General features: G+C 36.6%; 1 protein-coding gene across 4 annotated transcripts in view; it reads right to left on the bottom strand.

The window, feature by feature from the left end:
• Positions 1 to 267: 267 nt before the first annotated feature.
• Positions 268 to 27,029, bottom strand: part of CLOCK (clock circadian regulator) — a 61,390-nt gene continuing 34,628 nt past the window's right edge. For 3 of the 4 annotated variants that reach the window (XM_084286241.1, XM_084286242.1, XM_084286243.1), the window contains 17 exons: positions 26,332 to 26,423; positions 24,817 to 24,906; positions 23,222 to 23,342; positions 22,531 to 22,644; positions 20,265 to 20,383; positions 16,528 to 16,610; positions 16,210 to 16,316; positions 15,400 to 15,547; positions 15,105 to 15,180; positions 14,089 to 14,230; positions 13,601 to 13,701; positions 12,616 to 12,705; positions 11,554 to 11,712; positions 9,825 to 10,031; positions 8,514 to 8,722; positions 7,936 to 8,212; positions 268 to 5,745 (listed from right to left, as the gene is read on the bottom strand). In XM_084286241.1, the coding sequence (XP_084142367.1) occupies positions 5,557 to 5,745; positions 7,936 to 8,212; positions 8,514 to 8,722; positions 9,825 to 10,031; positions 11,554 to 11,712; positions 12,616 to 12,705; positions 13,601 to 13,701; positions 14,089 to 14,230; positions 15,105 to 15,180; positions 15,400 to 15,547; positions 16,210 to 16,316; positions 16,528 to 16,610; positions 20,265 to 20,383; positions 22,531 to 22,644; positions 23,222 to 23,342; positions 24,817 to 24,906; positions 26,332 to 26,423 (2,324 nt within the window). In that variant the 3' untranslated portion in view covers positions 268 to 5,556. The remainder of the gene's footprint in view (positions 5,746 to 7,935; positions 8,213 to 8,513; positions 8,723 to 9,824; positions 10,032 to 11,553; positions 11,713 to 12,615; positions 12,706 to 13,600; positions 13,702 to 14,088; positions 14,231 to 15,104; positions 15,181 to 15,399; positions 15,548 to 16,209; positions 16,317 to 16,527; positions 16,611 to 20,264; positions 20,384 to 22,530; positions 22,645 to 23,221; positions 23,343 to 24,816; positions 24,907 to 26,331; positions 26,424 to 27,029) is intronic. The other variant, XM_084286244.1, reaches the window with a different exon arrangement.

Here is a 27,029-nt window from a genome sequence, read left to right as displayed (position 1 = left end):
TCCACCAGCAGAAGAAACTCCCAGGGAGAAGAGTCACAGGAATTAAAGGAGAGTACTTTGCCCCTGCCAGAAAGAGAGGGAAGGGGTATTCTTGAGAAGCTTTCCCTTACACCTACAAATAAACCATCTGCAGTGCTGCTCGATCATTTTGACAGAGCAGGGACTGTATGTGTAAAGATAGCAACACAGATTTTTGGTTGTGCACACTTAAACAAGTGCTGCAGGTGTAAAGGCAAAATAATAATGTAACCACACAAGTCAAAGGTCTCCAGATCTTGGAGCGGGCCATCGGTTTACGAAGAGATACAGAGAGCAGACAAGAGAAGAGTACAGTATGCGTTTTTACTGAGATCTCACAAGTCGTGTCTGGGGAGGGGAGAGAAGATAAAACTGACATCAAGCAACTTCTCACAAGTCAGGTGTCTGGGTGGAAATGGTGAGAGCGCGCTTCACTGTGAAACTCTGATCAGCGTGACATTAAGCAACTCAGGAAAAAAAATCTAGAACCTTAGAAGCTACAAAAAGCAAAATTTTAAATGAGTTACATTTATTCAATTAAAAAAATTTGACAGTTAGTAATGGTCACATGAACACCAGGGAACTGTATCTACATTTCCTGACGTCAATATGAGCGGCACTAGGGTTTTTTTGTTTTACGTATACAAATCTAATGCCAGTTAAAAAAATACAAAACAAAACTGAAACCCAAGACACTGTGAAATCAACACTGCTTAAAAACTCAAATCTGATGTATTTTAAAATAAATAGTTTTTACCTTTCTGCTTAAAAAAGACAACTCACCAACCGCTTTCAAAGCAGTAACATTTTTAAGACCATTCCCAGAAGTGTATCATAAATAATTACCCCTTGATTGTCTATTAATGCAGCATCTCTCAGTCTCAGCTAGGGTCTCTGTATTAGGCCACACAGGATTTTGTTCAGACACAGTGTTTTGTTTTGTGTTTTTTTCCCTCCTTTTTATTTAGGTACAATTTCTTTGAATATAGCATATCATGCTGGCAAAACTCATGCAGATGACATAGCATGAAGCATAACAGAGCTTAAAATTACCTGTTTAAAAACAAATACAAGGAATGTAGTGTTAAAAATCATGATACTGAAAAAGCAAGTATCCAGTCTCACGGACAACCAAGACACTTCCAAACGTTCTCTCACAGTTGTCTCATCTACTATGATTTGTTTAAATACGTCTTTTTAAACCCAAATTCACTTACTTAACTCTGCAACTTTTTTCCACCAGGGATAAGTAAAAAAATAAAAAGTTAATTATTAAAACTAGTCTCTTTCCTTTTAATCAAAATAACCATTTTTCCAGCCCTCTGACTGTACATCTAATTTTAATAACGATTTCAAATAGAGAAACTCATGAATCTGACATTTGACATCTCCCAGTGCCACGACACTTACAACACTCAGAACAATACCTGGGTTAAACCTCTGAACATATAAACGCTTTTTGAATCGACTTCAACATTTGAAAAAGGCCACATCTTTAAACCTTCAGTACAATTTCACACAAATTATAATCCTAAGGGACACTTCGAATTACTGAGCAGGCGAGTAAGCCCCCAGATGATTCTCTCTCATAGGCAACTGTGCAACTTAAAAAGTCTCCTTCAAAGGAAGCTATAATCAGTAATCCTTTCCCCGTGCCATATAAAACACAAAGCCAACCAGTTTTCGAAGCCTTTTTAATCTCGCACTTTGAGCCTCAAAGGATCACCATATTAAAGAAACATTTTCCAGAAATGTCTCTCTTGACAGTTTTATGCATGTTTTTCCTTGATTCCCCCCCCCCCTTTTTTAACAGTTTCACTGACTAAAGAAATAAACTGTTTTTCAAATAGTCTTTTCAGTAAAGTGCTTGTCATTACTCAAAAAAAAAAAAGTGCTATTTGAATCTTAAGAAAATTTCTTTTTCTGTGAAAAACTGCCTGATACAGCTTTATTTGTATTTCTTTTTACATAAAGTTGAAATGAAACCTATCTGTTGTAAGGATACTGGGTTACTAATTTTGGTGTTTGGCAGCAGGCAAGATGCCCACAGAAGGTGGTGACACACTGGAACCGTAGTGCAGAAGGTAAACCTTCTAGATGAAATGGAAGGCATATGGAGAGCTCCTACTAGAATCCTTTCATATTTATATACAAATATAATATATATTAAATATAATATAAAAATAGCTATATTCTTTTTTTCTCTGAAATTATCCTAGAAGCTTTTCTTCAAATCCTCACCCATTGCAGGCAATGTCTTCTAAACCCCATGCAACTCTGCTGTCTGTCTCACTCCGCTACGCGCCACCAGCCCGTTTCTTCATAAACACCGTCCCCTCCTTACCAGGCTCCTTCCCTTCTGTCAGAGTCATTCTGTAACGGTTACGCTCCAGGACCTGCAGCATCACAGCATTCGTTATCGTGCCCTTCATTAGGATGTTGCAAATAAGTCTATGACTGCAGTAAATGAATCAGGCAGAAGCAAAAGGCTGATTAAGAAAGAGGCAATAGCCTGGTCCTCTTCCCACTACAAATCAAGGACAGCTCAGGAATTGATTCAGCAACAGGGGAAGCTGCAGACACCTTAACCATGCACCTCTCAGTCACTAGCTGTGAAACAAAGCATTTACATCCTTGCACAGGATCTGGGCCAAGTTCTACTTACGTACTTGCTTGTGTATAAAGTTTGCCTGATTTCGTGGTAGGGATTTCTCTGTTTTTCCAGTTTGAATTTCCCCATCTTCTATACTTTCCCTACGAGCTGGTAGTTCTGTAATCGGATGACCTCTCTCTGAGGTTACAAAAAGCTTCTTGATCAAAGCGTACATTTCTACAGTTCTCTTTCAGCAGCCACGCTATTGTCGTCATCTAACTTCTCTCTCACCTAGTTGAGCCTTTTTACCAACAGACCTATAGCAGCACACCAGAGTATTTGGGAAGGGGGAGATGGGAAGAGAAGTTTAAACAAAGCTTTATGTAAAAAGCTGCATCATTAACTGCTTGGCTGGTATCTCTATTTCTTGTGATTCCCATATAACAGCTTAATACACCTATTTTACCACTATTCCAGAGTTCTAACGGCACTATTAAAGCTCTCCCAGATTTTTTTTAGTGCTCTGTTATTACTGTAATTCGTTAACAATTTTATCTAACCTATTTTCCATTAACAGAAGTGCTGATAGCACAGGTCTCTAGTCAATGCAGCTTATTTTAGAAACTGGTGGAACGGTGTGGTAGTCAGAGTAGATAGAGCAAGGCAAACTTCTTTACATCGAGCTTGACAGAAACAGGTTTCTGACCATTACTCCAGCTCAGAGGATGCCAGAAACCCCTTCAAAGAACAGGATTTTTTTCCTAGCTATGTTTGGTTTTGGCACCTGCTCCTCACTCCAGGTTGAAAGAGGCTTCTTGGAGCAGAAACCAATCTCATTCTCTTTGGTACTATATTTCTCCTTCCTTGTTCACTACTGTGCTTTTTGGTGCCAAACTCTTGCTTTGTAACTGGGGAATAACAAGGATGCAATGGTGGGACACCTGCAGAGGCAAAGGCCAGCCTCAAAATGTAGCCAACAGCATCCAACGCTTGCTAAACTGGGATCACCTTCCTATGGGTTTGGCTCATCCAGTAATACAATCAAACTGTTCCATAGTACAAAATAGTCCACCACCATTTGGTTACATTCATTCAACTCCTCCTCAGTATTCAAGATTAATCCAGCTCTCTCTCCTTCCTACTAATTTTAACTGCTTTTGCTGTTTATTTATCAGATCTATCTGCATTTATTCATTTTCCTCTGAAGTTGTGGTTTTCACAAACTAGTACCATAAAAACCTACTGAACGTTTACTTAAAATAGCATATCTTATCTGTTGGAACTTTTTATTTTCTTTATAAAGTGAAGTTGCCTTCTGAAGTCTTAGTTCAGTGATACCTCTTAAATCAATAGCCTGGTAGTGTTAAATGCAATCTCGATCTCCCCCAACACATGCTTTAAACACTACAACAATTCTTTTTTTGTTGTTTTGTTTTAAATCAGGTTACTGTTCCTACTCCTGCAAAAGGAGTGCTCTCTGTTTTGAGATCTTTTAAGAGCATTACCTGTAAGGTCTGAGATTCTAGAGCTGCCTCTGTTTCTGACTAGTGTTTGAGGGGGAGCAGCACTCAAAAATGCTCATGTTCTCAACTCAGACCATCATTACAATGAACACAGTACAGAAATAGCTATGAAGCAGATACACAGGTTTGGTCGACAATGTACTAAGACTTCAAAATTGAGAATGGTTACAGATTCAAGACATTGTAATTCAAGATGTTCAACATTATCACCTGAATTAAAATCAAGGCACTATGGGTTTTTTTTGTTGTTGTTGTTAAAATGACCCTGAATTAGTTCTGACTAAAGAAAGATCTAATTTTTGAAGGAGAATAAAAAGATTCCAACATATTTTAACAAGTTACAATTCTCACCACAGAGAAAGTGGTTAAAAAGTGCCCAAAAGGTTATTAAATGTAAATATATTTTTGTGCAAATTACTCCTATAACTGAAACATTCTCGAAAATTACTGTCATTTTTTTAAACCTTTTACATAAATATTTCCAACTATGAACTATATCAAAAGATAGCTTTGGGGAATAAAATTCCAAACCATCCACAAGGAAGCAGTGCAAATTCCTATTTTTCAAATAAAATGAATTAGTTATGAAATGACGGATGATATTCATGAATCTGAATGTCCTGAACCCTGATGCATGATCACCAGTTCAAACAGCTTCATCAATAATTTAACCTCGAGAAGTCAACTAACCAACACACTATACCTCACCGAACAAACTGTGACATCACAGACAAAGCACAAACAGGAGACTTGTGCCCACACTAAGGGTGAAAATTATGATGCATCATGTTGTAAACAAAAGGGTAGAACAGAGGAGAACATTAGTCTGAGTATGGCATAAGAAATAAGGGAAACATATTCAAACCTACAAATAACAGATTACATTTTCATGCATCATATAAAATAATTTGCTCTTTCTCCTTTTATGCAGACATATACACAATATTTTACAGCATCTGTACAACAGAGAACTGGATTTCACACAACATTTTCAAAATATTTACTGTCCCTTAATCATCTGAAAAAATTAGATGTTTGTTGGACTATATTCCTGGCATTTTTTCTGCTAATTCAAATGATTGCTCCGTGTCCATTTTAATACTTTAAAAATGTACAGGACTGATAAAAAATACCAATATTTTCAGCATCCCTCTCATTTCAGTCACATTTTGAGATTTCACCTGGACAAATTAACACATGGCAGCAAATCCTTTAGAACACAGAAACTGGGGCAACTATCAAAGTTGGCCATGTCCCCATCATCACCTTGTGGCTTTTCTTAACAGGTTCCAGAAGTTAGCTGTAGATCTCAAGACCGTGGTGTTAGAAAGGCTTTGTACTGCTACCTCTGTAACCTCAGTGCAACTGTTTATGGAGCAGCCCCTACCTGGTAGTTTGCTTCAAAAAGAGGCAGAGCCCCAGCTATTGTGGCTGAACTTTGGAAGGATCAGTCATCTTGTCAGTTCTGTGTCGTGAAAGTTGCTGCTGCTGCTGCTGCTGCTGAGATTGATGCTGCTGGTGGTGGGACTGAGTAAAAGTGCTTTGTTGTAGTGGGAAAGCAGCAGAGAGGATAAGCTGAGCTGACTGATTTCCATGAAGTAACCTGGATGTCTGAAACATGCAAACAGAAGATTATTTTTCCTGCTGTACTGAGAAACAGGCCTAGCTTCTTTTTAACTTCTCAGAAGAGCTCAATCACAACAAACTTCTGATTTGGTCAATTAAGCTGAACAAACAACGCAAAGATTAATTCATACTAATGAAGCTGATTACAGCATCTAATTAATAAAGCAGCTGGTCTTCGTAATTTCCTGTAACAATAGGTAGAACACATGGCAGTTCATCTCCATGTCAAACCACAAGAGCATAACCGGGTCTAAGGAATCTATTTTAACAGTACGTATGGCTGTTATTGCAATCAGGCAAGAAAACAGTACATGACTTGGCACAGATCAAACTTATCCCCAGATAAAAATTAACCATCAAAGAAACTGCCATGTTTGCAGAACCAAACATCCTCACTGAAATGGATTAATCACTTTTGGAAATAGTACTTATTTATAATGTTGACCTTTGTAGAACCAGAAGACGATGGTACTGAAGAAAAGCAGCTAATGCACTTGGACAGCTCAACCCAGAAACATGTTCTGCAACTACATCAACTGCTGCACCTGCAGAATCAGACTGTAAGAAGCCCCAGTGAACAGAGGCAGAAAAAAACCACACTGATCTTTTTCTCCTTTTAAGAAGGGAAAAAAATAAAACGCATTTATTTACTTCAAATCCCTGCACTTCGCTAGTTTGTATTAAAAATCCCAAACTTTTGCCAAGAAAAAATCCAGGACAGGATCTTCATCTTCGCCAAATCTACTCTTTTTCATCAGAATGATGTCAAAACTGTACAAACGTCTTAATTTAAAAACAGATAGACACTACCTACCTGCTAAACTGTATTATTGTTGAAGTATCTGAGTTGTCAGAGAACACATTCAAACCTGCTCTGGTTTGATTCAGTTCCAAAGCCTCAGACTCCCACTACATAAATGAGTGCTGAAATTCAAATCACCAGGCATTCTTCATCTCCCTTGAAGGTCTTTTCCAACCTTAATGATTCTATGATTCTCTTTTTGATTAGAAATGTCAACTTGTGGCTGAAAAGCCTTTGCCTGATGCGTGAAATTGTATGTTCCTATGAAAAATGTTTTTAGCTAGTCAGTATCTGCCAATGACCTAGTCAAAGGAAATTTTATTTAGCCCTAAACAGAACTTTAACTATTCGTTGTGCATGTAAACACAGATGAAGCCTCCTGTTACTTACTCCACTGTATATATTCCACCTACACAAATGACCACTCTTTTAGTGCAAAGGGGAGACTGCATGTAGCAAGAAAGAAGAAATACTGACTGCAAAATAAGGATTTTTAATTATGTACACTCTAAGAGTAAAAAAAAATTAAAAATATTTCCAGAGTAGTTAAAGAATGTTAAGAATGTGCACAAACTGCAGAGTGATAGTTATATGGACTTCACCTTTCTTTGGAGAAAGCACCATTGGAGGCTGAACCCACACTTTCTTGGAGGCACTTCCTCTCTTGTGTTCTAGCTACCACTGTGTCTCCTTCACCTATGTTACCTTCTGGGTGAGCTACATGCCAGTGGTTAATTAGAATCTTAAAATAGCAACAGATTTTCCTATTCATTCTTTCCACCTTCTTACCTTCTGATTTATTTGGGAAAGGGGAGAGGTGCATTTTGTCTCTCTCTCTAAACACCTCGAGTGTTAGTTTCCTTTTCTTTTAATCCAGTCTCTCTTCTTGCTCCACTTAAGGTTTTTCTCTACTCTCTGCTTACGAGATTACTTGCTGCTCACCCTCCCCTGTAGCCTGGAGAGATGTTCATGCCCCATGTCTTGCTCTGGGCTGCCTGATGCTTTCCAGAGCAACTTGTTCTGTTCAAGACCATCTCTCACACTTTCTTACATTGATATGAGAATGCAAAGAAAATGCAAGCAGTTTGGAAAGGAAACATCTGTCTCTTCCTCCAGTTCTCAATCAAGAGCAGCAATTCAGACGGAAGAAGGTAAAAAATAGGACCTAGCACAGAGTGAAGTTATAGGAAAGAGTACCTCTCTTTAAAGAAGCAGGATTTTAAAGAATGTCTACAGAATAAACTTATCTTGTGCATCAGGCTTGTTTGGAGGTTACTATTTGAAGAACTCTGGTTTCAGGTAAGTACCCCTAAGAAAAGCCAGCAATGCTGACAGTGTCAGGACTGAAAAGTTTGTAGAGAATGCGGCATTACCTGTAGGAGCTGTTGTGGGTGCTGGGTCAGCTGTGGCTGAGCTGGTTGCTGAACTGTGGTGACCTGCTGCTGCTGGTCTTGCTGACTTTGCTGCTGCTGTTGTTGCTGCTGCTGTTGCTGTGTTACAGACAAAGTCTGTGGCTGCTGCTGTTGGGCAGCAAAAGTGGGATACGCTGTCACCACCTGTCCCATAAACATAGTGCTCGGTACCATCACCGCTCCACATGCTACCGGGGCCGTGACAAGTTTTGTTACCAGTTGCTGACCTTGAGAAAATCTGTTAATAGAAGAAGACATTTGGAGTCCCTTAGGAAAAATATATCAAGTATCAGGTGCTCTCAACAAATGCAGATTTTGTCAGGTTGATACCATTTTGTAACACCATTAGTTATAAGTCTGCAAAAACGTTATCTTGGGCAAAGTTTAGTTAACCAGCTGTATCTAAATACATGGTTACAGTAAGAAATCACATGATTTTTCAGGCTACTTCTCTATATCTGATGTATCTATATAAGCTACAAATCACCTGATATATGATTTATCTATAGCAAATCACCTGAATGGTCTCAAAGATTTACCTGATTTGTCTCTCCTGCGCAAAAGTAGTTACTGCAGCAGTACTCTGGTTATTGTTCTGTGGCAAGCTAGAAGGAACCTGGACCACGTTTCCTGTTGTTGGCTGAGAAATCACCATAGTGTTATACAAAGGTGCCGACACTGTGCTCTGTGACTGACTGGCAAGAGAAGACTGTTGATTGTGTCCACTAAGTACATTTTGTTGATTATGCTGAAAAGGAAGATCATTTTATGAATTAGTCACTTGAAAATAGCCAGGTACTACAACTCTCCTCCTCATCATAATTGCCCGTGCTTTACAACTGTCAGTGCTTTTCTATTACATATGAATTCTTAATTTGAAGTAGACAGGTATTTCTATCAACTCAGGATGTGGATGTGGGACTGGCTCTAGGGCATCTGAGAATCTCTTCTCCAGAATATATTTTTCCTTATTATTTCAGCTACTTGCATGCTGTTTGCTCAAGAAACTGTCTTCCATTCCTTTAGCATCTCTGTGCCACACTAACATGCACATCACCTCAGTCCACTAGCTTCATACTTCAAAGTTTGGAATTAGCTTAATGCTAAGGTGATAAATTGTCCAATACTAGTGTACCTATGGAGATCCATATGACAGAGCACTTTGACATTACACATGACAGAGATGAAAAGTGAGTAACAACTCAATGTGTTTCCCAGTACAGGAGCTGGATGAAAGGTTCAAAAACTACGCATCATCATACTTCACAGGAACTAAAGCTGTACAATTCACTCTAAGATTCTGTGGATTTCAAAAATTTACATGAAATCAAAAGAAACTCGAAAAACTCATAGAAGAAAAATCCAGCAAAGGCTATTAACTTGCAAAACCTATGACATCTGACTGAAATCGCTGAGGTGTAGAAAAGTCACCTGCAGTAGCAGCGATATATGCATTTCCTGTTCTTATGTTTTTCTAGGTATTTACTGTAGAGATCAGTGTCTGGACACTGGGTTTCAAGCTCACCTACTACAAATGTTCTCATGCTGTATGTTCTATCAACAGAAAATTCATAGAAATTCAAAAAAGGCAAGCTGAATGTTTTCTTTCTAAAAAGCTACTAGTTACTAATTATTTACATTTGTAAGTTTTAAAATAAAATCAAGATTTGAAATTGCATTAGCAAGAACAGAAGCACATTTCAATTGTAAAACTTCGAACACTGAGAAATTAACTTGAGTCAAAGGACACTGTTGCAAAAAAATGGGGAGGGGGAGGAGTCAGGGAAGCTACTGTTGTGTTTCAGCTAGTTTTGAACTCTATCCAGCAAAATCACTAATGAGAGTTTTACCTGTGACGCAGTACTCTGCAAAGGCTGTTGCTGTATCATGTGCGGTGTACTTGCATGGCCCGTGTTCATCCCACTTTGAGTCTGATTAGTCTGAACAACTTGACCTTGCATGTTTATTGGTGCAAGTTGCTGAACATTTGAAGAATTTCCAGAAGTAAGCTGCACAGAACTGAAGTTGAGTCCAGAAGTTGACTGCTGCAAAAACATCTTAAAAAAAAATCGCAAAATTAGCTTTTAAGAAAAATCTGCTAATTGTTCAAAATCTTAAACAAAAAACATATTTAATTACTTTTAAATCAATATAAGATAGAGTTTCATCTTAATTATTACAGATGTTGGAACAGCATTGCAACCACAAAGAGCCAAGGGCTAACTCCTGTTTAGAGTCAGTATTCAGAGACTCTACTTTAACAATTACGAATCAGAATCCTGAATTTTAGAGCCCTGAATTTTGAGGTTTAATATTTGTTCTTAAAGAACAAGTACTATTTAGAGAGTAACTTACAATGTAACCTGTAACTGTCTAAAGATAAAACTTACTTGAGATCATTTGTAGGATCTCCAGAAGTAAAACTAATTCAAACGAAGAAAATCTCACACTCAGTAGATAGAAGCATAGCACTATGAATGCAGTATTTACTGGTGATCAAGAAACCATATTGGTTATACTGAATCACACCATTTTAATATACTGAATTCAGCAGAAAAATATTCTGAGTCTTGACAAAACGTTAGGTCCAAGACTACAATGAGACATGGTAATAACGTGCAATCTGCAGCACTTGGATTCTGTCCCCTAGTTTGCACAGTACTGAATAAAGTCCCTCCACAGTGTGAGTCTCTTCTTAAGCATCTATAAGGCAGTCTACTGCTGGCAGGCTTGCATAAGACACAGTGAAACACTGAAAACTGTTCATGCCAGAAACTCATACGCCTCAAGAGAATTTAAGCAACATACTTAATACTTTCAGGAAGTAATTTTTTCTACTATTTATTCGAAGTCCACCCTGAAAATACTTAGATTCTTTCCTTGTGGTACTATTTTTTTTCTTTTGTTTTTAAATAGAAAAATCCATTCTTTTCTTCCAAAGATAGCTGCTGAAAAGAGAATTACAAAATTACATATATTGGCTAAAACACAGGAATTAGGTAGTTGAGTCTTTGTCACTCACTCTCAGCTGCTAGACTGGGGAACGCATCCTCTAGACTCTCTGTCTTTGTGGCTGACTACTTCAGTGTATCATGCAAAGCAGAACCACTTCACCAGAAGGGTGTGTAGGAGGATCACAGCCTGATAGTTTGCCAATCTCCTAAGAGATCTGAAGAGGCAGGAATTCATTCAAGAGGTAGGAATTTTACACCCTTGAGCTAAAAGGGAAAATAAAGGCTCATCCTGCACGTTTTGAACGAATATTCTAATGGCTGTATAACTATGTAAGAAGTGAAAACCACTACATCCTTTTACATTTAGATTCATACACAAGCTTGGCTTGAGCTGCTCAGCACTGAAAGGATACACGGGGGCACATCCAGATACATTCTGGAGCAAAATGGTAGGCGCCTCTGGAACAGTACCTTTAGATGCTATGAATTTTAAGTACACAAGGTACAGATAGATGGTAGCTGACAGAAGGCAGCAAAGATCATATTGTGAAATTATGTGCCCAAATCTCACTTCTGATACTTAAATTCTCTACAGAGCAAATGTGGAAGAGTTACACAAACTCACCTGGAGTCCTTGACCGTGGACAATTTGAAGCTGTTCTTGAATCTTACGCAACTCTTCCTGCTGCCGATGAATATTTGCCTCTATCATGCGTGTTCTTTGCTCTAGCTGGTCCTTTAGATGCTGCATAGCTCCTAATTGAGCTGAAAACTGAAACACTGGCTGTAGTGCCATGTATAAATTATACGACGAGCAAAAGCAACGTTTAATTCACGAGCAGTAAATGAAAAACTTCCTCATAGCAGCAAAGAAATCAAGAACTGCTTTTTAAACTGCTAGTAATCATCATCTAAGGACAAATCTGTGAGTACAAAAATGTTACAGAACTCACATTTAACTGATGCATCAGAAGTAGTGAAATAATGGAAAAAAAAAGAACCATAGCAAAAGAAATAGTCTGGCACCCAATATAAATAGTCTGGCACTGTGAAAGCTTTAGCAATAAACAGTACTGTGAATGCTAAAAACTTTCACAGGTTAAAAATGGTAATTGTACCAGTTTACCAAAAAAATTCACTTGGAGCTAATACATACACAGATAACGGGGGGATACTCTCAGCAACCAACTGTTGAAAGCTAAGCCCACAGAGAAACTGTCTGCCACATCTGTTCTTCCCTAAGTATCTGCTACTGGCCATAAGTCAATTTAAGCTCTTGCTATCTACACGGTATCTGCAGAACAGAGACAGATCTTCGGTCAGACCTAATAACAGCTGTTCTTATTTCATAAAATTGTTTCAAAGACTAAGTTAACCTGTGTTACAAGCATATGTGTAGTAAGTTATCATGATCCTAGATGGATTTTTAAATTCATGCCCAAAATATTTTCTCTTAAATTGTGTTTACATCTATGTTCTTAATGGCCAAAAACTATTTCCACACAAATAATGGGAAGAAAAATATACAGGAAAAAATGCCAAATCAAGAAATTTCGAGAAACTTCAGGAAACTTAGAGAGAACATTAAAGGTAACTTTGGCATCAAAGAACTGATTTTTTGAAAGAGAAGTTAACCTTATAGTCAGACCAAGACTGTTTAAAAATAACAAACCAACTTAATCCATACCTGGGACACGCTGGACTGGAGCTGTAAAGTTGCAGGCTGAGACACTGTTGGTTGTGTTACTGGTTGTCCAAGAGACTGGGAGCTTAAAGACTAGGATTTAAAAAATTGTTCCGTAACTGGAAGAGAATGAACTTCATACTTGACATGAAATATTTCTTTACATGAACTGTCAATTCCAAAATAGCATCATATGAACATCTGATAAACACATTTCCTGAAATATCTAACCCTAAATATTAAAGAATTAAGAACATACAAGAACAATTGATAATATACATAATTTAAATATGACTGTTCCCAATGCTAAAAATATATAAGAATCAGTAGTATAAAACAGGAAGAACAAAAATTACAATGAAAGCTGTCTTCAAAGTCCTATTTGTAGTAAGGGCAAAAACTTTTCAACAAGTTTAGAAGTTGACAATTTTGATTTATTCTTACAATAAATTACACAATGCATATTTTAATATGCATTCTATTTTTGAAACAAATGCATTAGTTCAAGTGGAATATGAGCACCAAGCATGTGAAGCATGACATTTTCTCCTGTTACCAAAATTTCAGAAAGTATTCACCAATACTCATAGAGACATAAATCTATATGAATGCTCTGTAGGGACACACAGTAATGTTTTGGCAATTGCATATATATATTTATATATACACACAGATATTTACATACATGTATTAAAAATGCAGAATCATATAAAGAAGTTGTGTATGACTGAAAGCATAGATTCACATACAATCTTGCAAACCCTGAGGCCAAAACCATAAATACTTACACACTTAATTACTGTATTCTCTTACAATATAGTACACTGAAGGTCCATATTGATGATTGTCAAGTATACCAAGTGAAAATGTTACATTTTAAATTATGTGTTTTCAGAGGAAATAAAATGAAGGTTACATGGATTCAGTAATACCTTTTAAAGGTAAACTGCACTGATTTAAGTACAAAAATTTTTCTTTGAAGAGTTACCTGACTACTCAGAGATGATCTTCTTTGTGTAGACTTTTCATGAGCAGATAAGCTTTGCCTTGGAGGAGTGCTAGTGTCCACTGTCATTTTAGTTGGTGTTGCTGACAATGTTCAGAGTTACAACAGAAAGAGATGTGTTAATAGTAATCTCAATTCTGCAAATGCAATAATCAAATTACAGGAGGCTCTTCCTGAATAAAAATAAAGCTTAAGGCTTGGTTGTTTTTCCCTGAATATCCAACAATAATGTGACCTGATGGAGTGAACTAAGGTATTGAAGGGTCTGCTCTTGTACTTTTAGAAGTAGAAATCATTATACAACCTCTGAAAACCTGAGTGGCCAACAGAGATCTGAAGCATCATAAAGGACATTCTCATTTGCACACTTTTAATAAAATGATGATTAACTGTTAGATATGAATTTAAGTAAAGCGGAGAAAGTCTTCACTTAGAAGGCTTTTTTCATATTTTCAACAGTTGGTGCTTACATGAATGATCTGATACTGCAGTATGTGAAGATTTTCTTGAACTTCTGGAGGAAGCAGATGGTGTGGGGCTGGTATCAAACCTTTCCAGTGCTTCTTTGAGACTCACTGTGTTTATGTGATTGTCAGATCCAGAGTCCTGACTCTGAAGAGACACACAGAAACATCTATTTTATCTGATGCAGCACACAATGTACATTTCTGTTAGCAAATATCTAAGACCATGCTGTGGTTAATCAATCCCCTTAACGCATTTAACTGCAGAAGTAGTGTCCTGTTTGTTATCTGTAAGCTCAGTTTCCACTGTCAATCTTTATCCTTGGAAAAGAAACTAAAAAAAAAAAAAAAAAGAGCCATATAAGCCTACTAACCAAAATGCATGCAGACATGCCACAAACTGACTGCTCAGCTGACCTCCTGCTGTAGCAACTCAGTTCAGTTTGAGCACTTGTGTAACAAGTGAACTGCTTATCCTTTTGAGGAAGGATAAGTTAATTCCACTAGAAGGAGCACTGTCAGATGAAACTTGCTGAACTGCCAAGGGAAAAGACCACAGAGTATCTGCACAAGCTCGCTCATCTAAGACTCGCCGTGCTTACAAGGACATTCAAAATGATTTTTGCATTTGTCTAAAAAGTGTGAGAAAGTCACATCATGGAACAGCTCCTAGGCCTCTTGTGAATTCCTTTAAGTCATCTTTGAGTGTTGACCTTGTTTTTTCAGATTGTGGGTGCTTCCAGTAAGGAAGAATATTTATGTATGAATATAACTGCAGAAATTGGATCTTGTTATATATCATGTTATAATCACACGCATATGAACTCCCAAGAAGAGGAGCAGTAGACTTACGGTTAAACATCCTTCCTAGATTTCTTTGATCATTTTAAATAGTTGTTCTATTTAGAGATGAAAATAAGTACTTAAACAGGACAAACGCTTCCAGCTAGTGTGTATTTGCTTACGTATTATTACGTAAAGAAATAAAGAAGAAGCAAAACAAAATGATTGAAGACACTCACTTTATCTGTTTTTATCTCTGGAAGAGACTCCTCAATACCAAGTTCTCGCCGTCTTTCTGCTCTAACTTCTGCATAACTAGAAGAACAAACCAAGTATAAGTGCTATATCCCTGGATGATTTTAAAAATACATCTCAATAAACGAACTTTTCAGATGTATATTGCTTACAAAGTATCTCAGGAAGCTTTGCAGTGATGCTTTATTATTTATTGTATTTTCTACCTCTAAAAATATTAGCAGTACAGCTCCCGTACCACTAGAATTTCCCTAATATAGATTTAGGTGAAAAACTTACCTTACAACAGTGTGCGTACAGACAATAAACTCTGGCCTGGAATTCCACTGGTGATACGTGATATAGTAATGTGTTTGAAGCCAAATCCACTGCTGTCCCTTTGTAAGGAATCTATAATAACACGATTTCCCTTTCCCATATTGCATTACTATAAAAGTGAAAAATAAAGTTTACTGTCTTTCCAGTCTGTAAATATTGCAATTACATAACAAACTCTATTTCCCAACTCTACGCATCACAAACCCTTGTCCAATCTGATAGTGACTAACAACAGGTTTAAAACTGCAGTTTTCTACCAGAAGGAATCTATACTGTATTTGTCTGAGAACTCCAAAATTCAAACTTCTATTTTTGCAGGTTTTTTATATATTGTGAAATATTTACATGCAAAAAATTTTAAAGAAAATCAGAAGAAAAAACAATATAAGAAAAAAACATATAAGCACATGATAGCTAAACCAAAAGCTTATTCATTTACATATTTAGATATTTTTATTGTTTTATTAAATATTACAGAGCCTTTTAAATGCTCTTACAAGAATGGAGACACATTAGTCATAATGCTGTGCACCCCAGTCCACCACAATCAAGAATCTATATTATAACAAAGAGTTACATCTATTTTTTCGTTCTGTATCAAAATTAAAAAAAAAAAAAAATCAAGATCAGCAGTACAATAATGTCAAATGAATGGGAATAACAAAACTTTAACAAAATACATCACAAAAATTCATTCCAACCATTTAACAAACTTTAAAGTGAACATCTGTAAAGCAGATTTGTTCATGTTAGCAACTTGGTCATACTCACAATGCTCGTGACATTTTGCCAGATTATCTAGATCATCCACATGATAATAATCATAGCCTGATGTTCCCAAAACTTCAAACGGAAGATAACCTATTATTGGAGGTGCCCTAATTAATAAAGAATTAATGTCATTTTATTTTCACAAGAAAAAAAAATCATGATATATGTTTTCTTGTTTACAGTACATGTTCTGAAAAAAATTAAAAATTAAACCCAACATAAAGCTATGAGTAGTTAATGCTGATTAGCGAGCTCTAAATATTATAGCCATCACTGTGATTGAGCTACTATTGCTGCTATACAGAGAAGGAATTGCACCTGTGATCCAAGAATAGGAACTTCCATTCTAAGCTATGTCTAGATGTGAACTCTTCATTCGGTTCTTCAACAGTGCACATTTCCTAAGAAGTAAAAAAAAAAAAACAACACAAAAATCTCTCTCAAAACTGCTCTAATCTAATTTATAAGTTCTTTTGAAATGCAGGCTTACCTAAATTTAGTAGATACCTCTACAATAGATATAATATTATTTGTATTCAGCTTTATTGTTGTTGCTTGTTTAGATGCATTGTACTGAGGTGGAATCTGAACTCAGCTATGCCAGGCTGACATTCGGCTGATTTAAAAGGAACGACCAGACATTAAACTCACGCTCAGTATCTGCAAGCACAGCAGTACAAGCAGAAATCAACAGTTCCTGCAGTTACACTTTTAACTCGTAAAAAGCAAAAGAAGAGGTGAAATGCTCCCACCAGACACACTGACTACAGTACGTGCTTGTAATGGGTAAAAAGCAACATGGGGAAGATGGTCACCTCGCTGTGACTATACAACTAGGATACAGAGTTCCCTAAATCTCTGGCTTGCGGGCACAGACATCCTATAACAACAACACCTTATTTCTACGTTTAAACTCATGAACAAAAAGAGAACCATTATATTTCCACTATTTCAACAAATCCCCAAGGTGTTCTGTACATCCGTTCAAATGTCTTCCACTCAGACATCCAAACAACCAGTGTGTGACAGCCAACTTCTGTCATCCCCTACCCAAGAGGTAAAGGTGCCCCACCAAGTGCTGTACCTCACGCTGAGAGAATAACAGAGCCCCGTGTCACCAGCCAGTCAGTCCTTGGCCAGCTCCTCTTGTGCTGCCTTCCAAGCAAACAATGGGCTGCTTGCAAACAGATACACCCACCCCGCAAAGTATTGCAGTAAAATTAGAGATCTGTACATCTTTATTTTTCGGATGCTCGCACGCTTGACACACTTGTAGGAGCTTGCAACAGTGTTCCCATAGGTAGGAGAACAGCAGAGTCCAGTCACAACCAGATACCACACCAGCTTCCTAAGGACTGCATGGAACACAGAAACTGCTGCTGCCCTGGTTAAATGTGGGCAGACAAGCACACTGCTGCTCTGTAAACATCTGTAACTGAAACAGTTCCGCACAAGAGAAGAGCAGCAGTTGTTCCTACTAAGGGACCACGCTCCTTTTCATTCTTTCAAGTTGGACAATGCTCTCAGACACATGGTCTGATTTTTGGGTGGTCCTGTGTGGAGGTGGGAGTTGGACTCGATGATCCTTGTGGGTCCCTTCCAAGTCAGGATACTCTACAACTCTATGAATTTATGGAGTGGGGATTTTGCAGTTTTAAAATAGATACTGAAAAGTTTTCATTCTATGAAGGAAAAATAAAAGGTGAACATAACTAGGTAATGTTTTTTTCCTCTCCTTTGCTGGTTTGAAATCTAAAGACAATGACTAGAAAGTGAGCTGCACAATGAAGGTAATGAACAAAATCACTCTGTGCACAACTTTGTGACTCCTGAGATGACTACAGTCAGCAAGGCCTCACCTTCAAAACTGACACTACCTTTATAACCCCAAACTCACCTACCTTGCTAAGGCTACAGGATTTAATAAAGCACCACCACTAACAGCACAGTAAAACAAATGATGAAGCAAGCATATATCCATGATATACACTTTTGATTTGTTTTTTCTTTTATTCTAATTATTTTGGCACAAGTCAAGAGAGAAGTAAAAATAACTTAAGTGCAAGCAGTAAAAGCACTGTAAAAATATTACTGTTACAGAGGAGCCAGCATCAGATTACCCAATGATTTTATATTCATGATTTACATATATCCCACTGTAAATACCCCTGGCAGAAGCTGCCTTGTTGAACAAGACATCTTACTGAAGTTGTCAACAGGGTATCTAGAAAAGAAAGGACTTTCATTTGGACCAAAAAGTTTTCTGGTAGAATCCTTTTGGTGAGATTAATCCTGACTTCTTGATAGGATTCAATCATTTTCCAGCCAAACTGCAAGATAAAGGGTTTAAAGAATGTGTAAAGCCAAATCCCACCATTGGGAAGGTATGGAGAGAGATAATCCCTCTGCAAAACTTATGTCACAAGTTGTCACAAAAAATACCAGTGTTGCAGTCCTACGTAGAAAATACACCTCAACGGGAACTTTCAGAGATTACTTTAATTCTCATGCATATTATGGCTTTCTGTAAAAGCACTGTATGCCCTTGACAAATGACATCTTAGGTCAAAAAAAAAAAGTGTAACTGTAAACCATCTGAAATAACGAGAAAAGTTGGCAGATGAGCGGGCAGTAAGGCTCCACCTTAAATATGACAAAGCAGTGCTAAAATACTTCTTTCACTGCTGGCTATCTCAGTCACACGTCTGTTAGTAAATCTAATTCCTAAAAACTAATCCTAAAATCTAATTCCTGACATAACACTATTTGCTGAAGTGTAGTCAATGTTAGCCTCAGTATCACCTTAAGGTATCAACAGAGTATGTACAAACATTGTCAAATTAAAAATCTTCACTCTAATTTTGGTCCACAGGCTTCACAAGGAGATTTCTCAGATGAACAGCACTAGTTGAAAGCTTTGAGAGGATCTTAAAACCTCTGTAACGTGAAAGCTTCCTTAGGTACTAAGTTCAGATAAACGGGAATGAAACTTTGGCCTGAGTATAACACATAATTCAATGGCCCTCAAGAGACTGAGAGAGACCTGAAAGATCCTCCTCCAGAAGCAGGACTTCAAAAAAATCAAAATATTTGCAAATACTGCCATCTTTTCTTGCAAATCTTCATGAAGCATGAACTCAAAGTGCAAGGTATAGACCATGTCTTCTACCATATCTTCTGAGTCTACTACTAACAATCTTCAGCTTAAGATAGCAGTGCATTCAATTTACATGTGGAATATTGAAATATTCAGAGAGTTCTGCATAACAGCAGGTTAACCACGTGCCATATACATTTCATGGCATTTCTTTAGAACTGAATTATCAAAACAAACATGGGATAGTAGACTGTCCTGTATCTTCATTAATATATATTTGTATAAATATATAATTCAAATCGCAATCACAGACTATCCTGTACTAAATCCTATTTATTTTGACAGATTTTGGCGAGGAACAGGCTTAGTCTTAGTAAAGTCTTATGTTTTGTTCATGTCCATTCTAGACTTATAAAGACATCTTGTGCATTAGCAGTTACGTGAAATGTTCTCTTTAAAAAAACAAGTTACTGAATAACAAACAGTGCGGAAACAAAATGGAAGAGGTCTATAAAGCTAACTCTGGTACTGACAAATGATACAAGCTTTAATTAAGCCCTACAAGATTTGCTTCTGTGTCCAACTAGAGCAAGACCATCAGCAATTTCAACTCAAATTATTAACTTTTCCAGTGAAAGTGGAACCTCAGTGTTATCTTTAACTGTTTCAACTGAACTAGCTAAATTATACTCTTAAGGACTCGCAAATTTATTTTTTGCATAATATTATTTTTATGACTATTTAGAAATGGCACTCACCATAGCAACTTCATTTGATGCTTTGCATAACATTTAACCTATCTGTATGTGAAGTAAGAAACATAGATATTTTCAGTTTCACATAATGAAATTCCTTTTAGTTTTCATTAATATTTGAAGCGTTGTATGCATTTTCTCTGAAGTTTTCCTGGTCAGAGTACATTTAAAAATGATATGAAAGTGATTTAAATTCTTCATACCTTGATAAACTGAGGTGTAGCTAATCTAACTGTGGCTACAAAGCAAACTTTGTCTTCGTATGAAGGCCGGTGTGATCGCTGAATAGTTCCTTCAAAACCGTTGTGTGCTGAGTTGGGAACTGAGGGAAGACAGAGAACAAGAGGCCAACATAGATTATAGTATCAGCATGGAGGAGAATGACATGAATATCGCAAGACAAAATCAGAAGTATTTATCTAACGCCATTTCTTTAGAATGTATACATTATGAAAAGTGCTACATATAATATATATACAGCTATGCACAGGAATAATACCAATGGGAACACAACCATCAAGTAACTTTCTCAACTAAAATTACAGTTTATGTATTAATTATGATAATGCAGTTTTTAGAAACTAATAACAATTGCAACCCTTTTTTGTAACTACTAAAAATTACTAGAATATATCTTCCTTCAAAATACCTTTAAAATTTATTTTGTATCAGCTTTTGCTAACTTTTCCTTTTGAACTCTGAGCTAAGTATTTCTTATTTAGGCTTTCATCACCTTCAAATGACACAAGCTGAAGACAGAAATGAGTAACAGAACAAAGACACAATTATGTGTGTGAGAGAATCTGGACATCAAGCTGAGAACAAACAAATTTCACTTATTGGATCACAGAGATGGAAGGAGTCACAAAGGGACAAGCTCCAATGATGGTGACCCCAAACCTTTCTCAGGCACTTCCAAGCCTAAGTGGTTCTAGGTCAACTCTAGACTAGAACTTCTACTGAAGTTTCTTTATGCAATTTAAGCTTATAGCTCCTTACTCTTTCCATTAGAAATAGAAAAGCAATTTCTTTTTTCTTTCACAGGATCACAGAATGGCTGAGGTTGGAAAGGACCTCTGCAGGTCATCTGGTCCTGAATGCCATGTGTTGCATTTGTTCTTACTGAATGCGTCTGCTGTTTTTTCACCAAAACCAAAATATGTTCTATATTTGGGGCATTAGAATGTTTTTAGCATTCTTGCAGGTTCTTGCATCACTGCATGACTGCAAACTACATCCCATTATTCATGACATTAATGAAAATACTGATGAAATCCAGAAGACGTTCCTTAAAATTTCATTTTCATGGTGAACAGGGATAATTTTTCCAACCAGTTCCTACAGCTACTTTCTAGCAATTTCAATTAATATGTGCTTCCTTTACACATTCATGAGAATGTAATATGATAATTGTCAAAAGCTGAATTAAAGTACATGAGTTGTCCTCTTAATCACACAGTGTATTACTCTGGTAGAAAAAAACTGAATTGATGTGAATGTTACTTGTACCTGAAAGATCCACAATGGCTGCTATTAAACTCTGTTAGCTTCCTGAAGCTCCTATACAGTTTAATTATTTGCTCTGGAATACTTCCTGATACTGAATTGCACCTGACAAGCCTGCCTGCATTTTCCCAACTCCTCTTTCAGGAACTAACATCATATTTGGCCTTTACAGACCTGTTTTTTCTTATCTTTCCTACAGTATTAAATACACACTTTTGGCACTAACACTCAACCTCTCCCTACTTCCCTATGGGAAAAATACTGACAACACATTAAAAAAAACATAGGCAAGACAATGTTTTTGATAATTTTTTGGGGGGGTGATCTTCATGAAGACTACTGACCATACCACACAATCCATTTGTCTGACTAACCAAATAAACATGCCTCTCAAGTAGCTACTCAGCACAGGCTGGCCAAACTAACTTGAAATACCGCAACACAAAAGTGGAAATAACCAATAAAAATAACTTCCGTGGAAGAGAGAAACCAATCAGTGCAGAAAAGTCAAATTCTGTAAAGGCCAATCGACTCATCTAAGCGGTAACTCCTGTCATCAAAAAGTACGGACTTGAAATGGGGGAAAAAACATACATTTCACTTCCCAGCTCACTGCAAGAATAATAAGAATTGTGAATACTCAGTACTAGCAATCCTCAAGTTACTTAGTCATCTGCTTAAATATTGATTATACTCAAGTTAATTTGGGCTCTTATTTTAAAGCACTGATGCAAATTTTTCTTATACTCAATTCGAAAATGCTTTACAAGATGCATGTAATACCTAATGGGCAGTTTTACTTCATTTTCATTAAAACAACATGAAAGTGATATACCTCTGTTTCAGGCTCTTCTTTTAAAAGACCAATTTTAGCTCTTCCTTAAGTTTAGCACAATCACCCCAAGCCTGTTCAGTTATGAAGCTTCCTATGTATTCCACTCCAATGTGGGGGAAATTACTCACCATTATTCAAACACTTGAAATTTCCTATAAATTTTACATATTCATATGTAGGTTGCTCTTTTGGGTCTATTGTTCCTCGCAGCATATGGCAACAGAATTCTAGCTGATTTTTTGCTGAAAAAAGAACAAACAAATTAAAACACTGCACGGTTGATGAAACACACAGACAACGTGAAATGGAAAGCAGGAATAATTAAGTTGCATACTTATACTGAGATACTGTAAATGTGGTGATCACAAACAGCTACAGACTCTGCTTTTAACCAGCGCGATACTACTAACCTAAAGGAAAGGAGAACTTTAGAATTTATTCATGAAGGACTGAATGCCAATGAAACAGGGAACCCATGAAAAATAGAACTATCTTAAAGCAACAGCTGCCCTAAACATAACTGCATGTACTTCCGACGCCCACTGAACTGTTTTCATTCTTGTAAACTGCTAGAATTGTCAGAATGGAAACTATATGAACAAGATGAGCATTTCTAATATAGAGAGTGAAATGCAATGCAACACTAAAGATTTTACTCTTCAGGGGAAAAAAAAGAAAATACCTCCACAAAAAGTGCTTCTATTCAAGCTGTATATTTCATTCTGCTGGCCTCACCTACACATTTCTGCTTTAATAACATTGGAAAAGAAACTGATCAGCTATGATACAGTGCAGATTGTTTTTAATGCAACTACTTACATTTTAAGTATTCTGGTGTCAACGAATCACTTTCCAGCAGATGAGAAGACAGTATTTTATAAATTTCTGAATGTTCCCCCTCTGGGATAAAATTAAATACACTCTGATCCACAAGATCAGACTGAAAGAAAAAGATTTAATAAACATTAAAATAATGCAAGGCATGCACACAATATCAGAAAGCCTACTATTTTAATGCAACACAATGCCACAGATCAGAAAAATATCTATAAAACCCTACTAACTCAATAAAGCCACCTGCTGGAATACACAAGAACATTCTGCAAGTTAAAAATCTCATTTTTATTTGTCTTGACACTCTGAAGCACTTCATGAAAAATGCCATTGATTAAGCAGATAAACATACACACTGTAGTATGCTGGAGCTTGTATTATCCCCCCTGGGATGCAACAATTCCAAGTAAAGTAGCATTTGATTTAGAAATTATACAGTGGTGTTCTAGGGAATTACAACCTCTCGGTGGCATCCAATACAACCAAACAGTATTTTATAACAAAAGACAGCATGTCCCTACAATAGTTTACTGTATTATCAATAGCTACAGCCAATTGGAATTGATTTTATGAATATATTTTAGAATCAGTTCCACAACTACATACACAGAACTGGGAGTTTACAGATGACTGCAATAAAACTGAACAACTGTTTAAATGCATTAATGTATGTAATTAAGTGTTCGAAAAAGAGACACCATACCATATATGTTTAGAATACATAAATCACATCTAAAAGTAATGGATAACTCTGCCTCTGAGAACTGGGTAAACATTAAATTTTAGAAATCACGATTACCTGTGTATTTTTCAAAATTCTTAAGCTAGTATGATGCATACCGTAGAGCAATTTGTTTGGACAAATCATTTTAAAAATATGTCTCTCCAAGTTGTGCGAACTACTCTTAATACAGTATGACAACTAGCCCATACTAATAATTTGTCCATCTGTTCTAGAAAAAAAAGTCACCGTTACACTCATCAACTGTTTACATCTTTGAGTACTAATGTTTTGCATTTCCTAGTAGCTTTATTTAAAGGTAACTTCAAAACACTAGGATATTGAATTTACCAGTGAGCAATGCCACCAAGATTAAAAATGAGTGAATATAGTAAAATACAAAGTATATACCTAGCCTAAAAAGCAGAATCAGCAGCAATGTATTTCTTATAAGAGTTCTTTGGCAAATAAGCAGTAAAACGCTAGTGTAAATATATTCCAATAAATTGTTCCTTAGCAATATTCTTCTAACTCACGTAAAGGCTATGATAGGTGTGAACTCTATAGGGTCTCCTACAGTCAGATTTGTTGTTTGTGTTATGTTGAAGAGTCAAGTCTGAAGCTAGTCTGGTACTTCACAATCCTGCATAAATGTGCTGACTGTATTCTGCATTTCCAAGGGAAATGTTTAATATAGGAGACAGACCAGTAGCAAGGAGCTGTGCTAAAGAAAAGGCAGAGCATTAGAATGCAGCACACATCTGTGCTATAAGGTCAAAAAGAATAAAGATATTAGTACTCATAGCAAAACAGCATCCACAGACAAGCTGGTGTGTTATAGAAAGCAATTCATACTTACTGGCAAATGTTCAAGTAAGGGAGTTATACTTTCTGACACATATATTATATTTCCATCTGTCATAATTGCTAAAAAAAAACCATCAAGAGCCTGAAATTAAACATAATGGGCAGTTAAACAAAAAGAAACAGCATATCAAAAATGTTAAAGTTATATTCAACATGGAAAAGAATTTAGACCAATTTTAGTTGAGTTTAATATAAAATTACATTACTTTTCACTATTAAAACTTCCTAGTCTTGCATTTATACTATGAGCATTACAATTTCTGTATTGTTCTGTTCTTAAACACTATGACTTCAGAGGCCACTATTTCCTCCATCTTTGTGGCATCCCACTCTGCCTGCCTGTTATTTTTAATTCTATCATCACTTTAAACACCAGAAAGCTCAGGAAAATGAGCTAGAGGCAAACGCATGAAGAGGTGGAAAAATGATCATAAGAAAAGAACAAGTGAAAGAGGTGGTGAAATCCATTTATTTCAGTATTTAGAATCCCAATAGCCCCAACCTCCATAAAAGAAACCTGTACCAGATTTCATCTAAATCTGAAGACTGTGAGATACAGTTCTGATTGCCTTATCTTCCACTTAGCTCAAACTTATTCCTGCTTAAAATAACATGACTGTCTTTTGGTGGAACATTACCAAACAGAAAAGCATGACAGAGCTTCTAAATAGAAAATTTAAAGGTCACTTCTTCACAAAATAGTCTTATATTGCTTTCTTCTAGCTTTAAGTCATTAGTTGCGGATGCCTATTTTGTCAGGGGACTGGAGAAACACCAGAAACAGCTACAAAACATCTCAAAAAGCCGAAACAGTTATTTCACTAACTTACTGTAAAAATACACAACCCAACTACAAAGGGTTGGGGGAACATTTTTAAGTACAAAAAATGAAACTTTAAACGTTTTTAATCTGCACCTCAAAGAACAGGTTTAGCTATGGAATGAAAATCAGTCAGTGCTTGCTCATTTGCTTTGTTTTTCATTCAGCTATTATTAGAACTTGTTTTACTGACTTAGCCTCATTTTCAAGGAAATGATAGTTTAAACTGAAAGTTTATTTCTAGTAGTAATCTAACTATTTCAGCAATTGTCTTTAGCAAAGTAAAACTCACACACCATTTTTGGGAAGTGAATCAAGTAAATACGTTAAGTTCTTTATCCCTCAGAAGTTACAGTGGATGTGTTGAGTCTTTTTATAATTAGGACTTTAGTTTATGTGTAACGTTTCATTTGACTAGTACCTTCCTAATGTTGATAGTTTAAAATATCAACTTTTCTTTTATGGTAAATATGTTTATTTGTAGACTTTGTTTTATGTCATTGAAAATGCAGTTAAAAGAACACAATTATTCATTAAACTGTATGCACAGAAAATTCAGCTGTTTACCTTCATGAAAACAATTAAAATATGAAAATGAGAAGACAAGCCATCAAACAGAAAAACATCATCATGGAATCATTCCCTTTCAGGAAACATTGTACTTCCAAGAAAATAGAAATAATGTACCTCTAACATTAACTGTGTGAACTCTTCATTACTAAGGAATGTCGGTTTCCAGTCCTGTCGAATCTCACTGGCATCTGATTGTGCAGTAATTTCTACAATCAAACAAATACAGAGTATAAGGATTTACCCATCAGTTAAGGTCATTATACGCCCAATACCCAACTATCTTATCCAATTCTGGTGATTCTAACCTTTACACTAAAAATTGTCAGCCCCTTCTCTTCTTCCCACCTTTTTCTGCTGATTATGAAGATATAAAGTTACATTAAAAAAGAGTAGGTTTGGAACAAAGACTTTTACGAGCTGTATGACAGACTCCACTCCAGAATCACTACAACTCTGATTTGTACACAGAGACAAATCTGGAAATGAACGGAGATTCCTGTAACAGGATGGTTGAGGCTGGAAGGGACCTCTGCAGATCATCTGGTCCAACCCCCCTACCAAGATGGGTCACCTAGAGCATGTTGCACAGGATGGCATCCAGGCAGATTTTGAATATCCCCAGAGGAGACTCTCTGGGCAACGTGTCCCAGTTCCCTGTCACCCTCACAGTAGAGAAGTGGCCCCTCATATTCAGCTGGAACCTCCCATGCTTCAGTTTGTGCCCATTGCCTTTTGTCCTGTTACTGGGTACCACTGAAAAGAGACTGATCTCATCCTCTTGACACCCTACCTTCAAATATTTGCAATGTACT

Source organism: Netta rufina (assembly GCF_964035555.1).
Source record: "Netta rufina genome assembly, chromosome: 4".
Classification (NCBI taxonomy): domain Eukaryota; kingdom Metazoa; phylum Chordata; class Aves; order Anseriformes; family Anatidae; genus Netta; species Netta rufina.
This window is presented reverse-complemented; position numbering and strand designations above follow the sequence as displayed.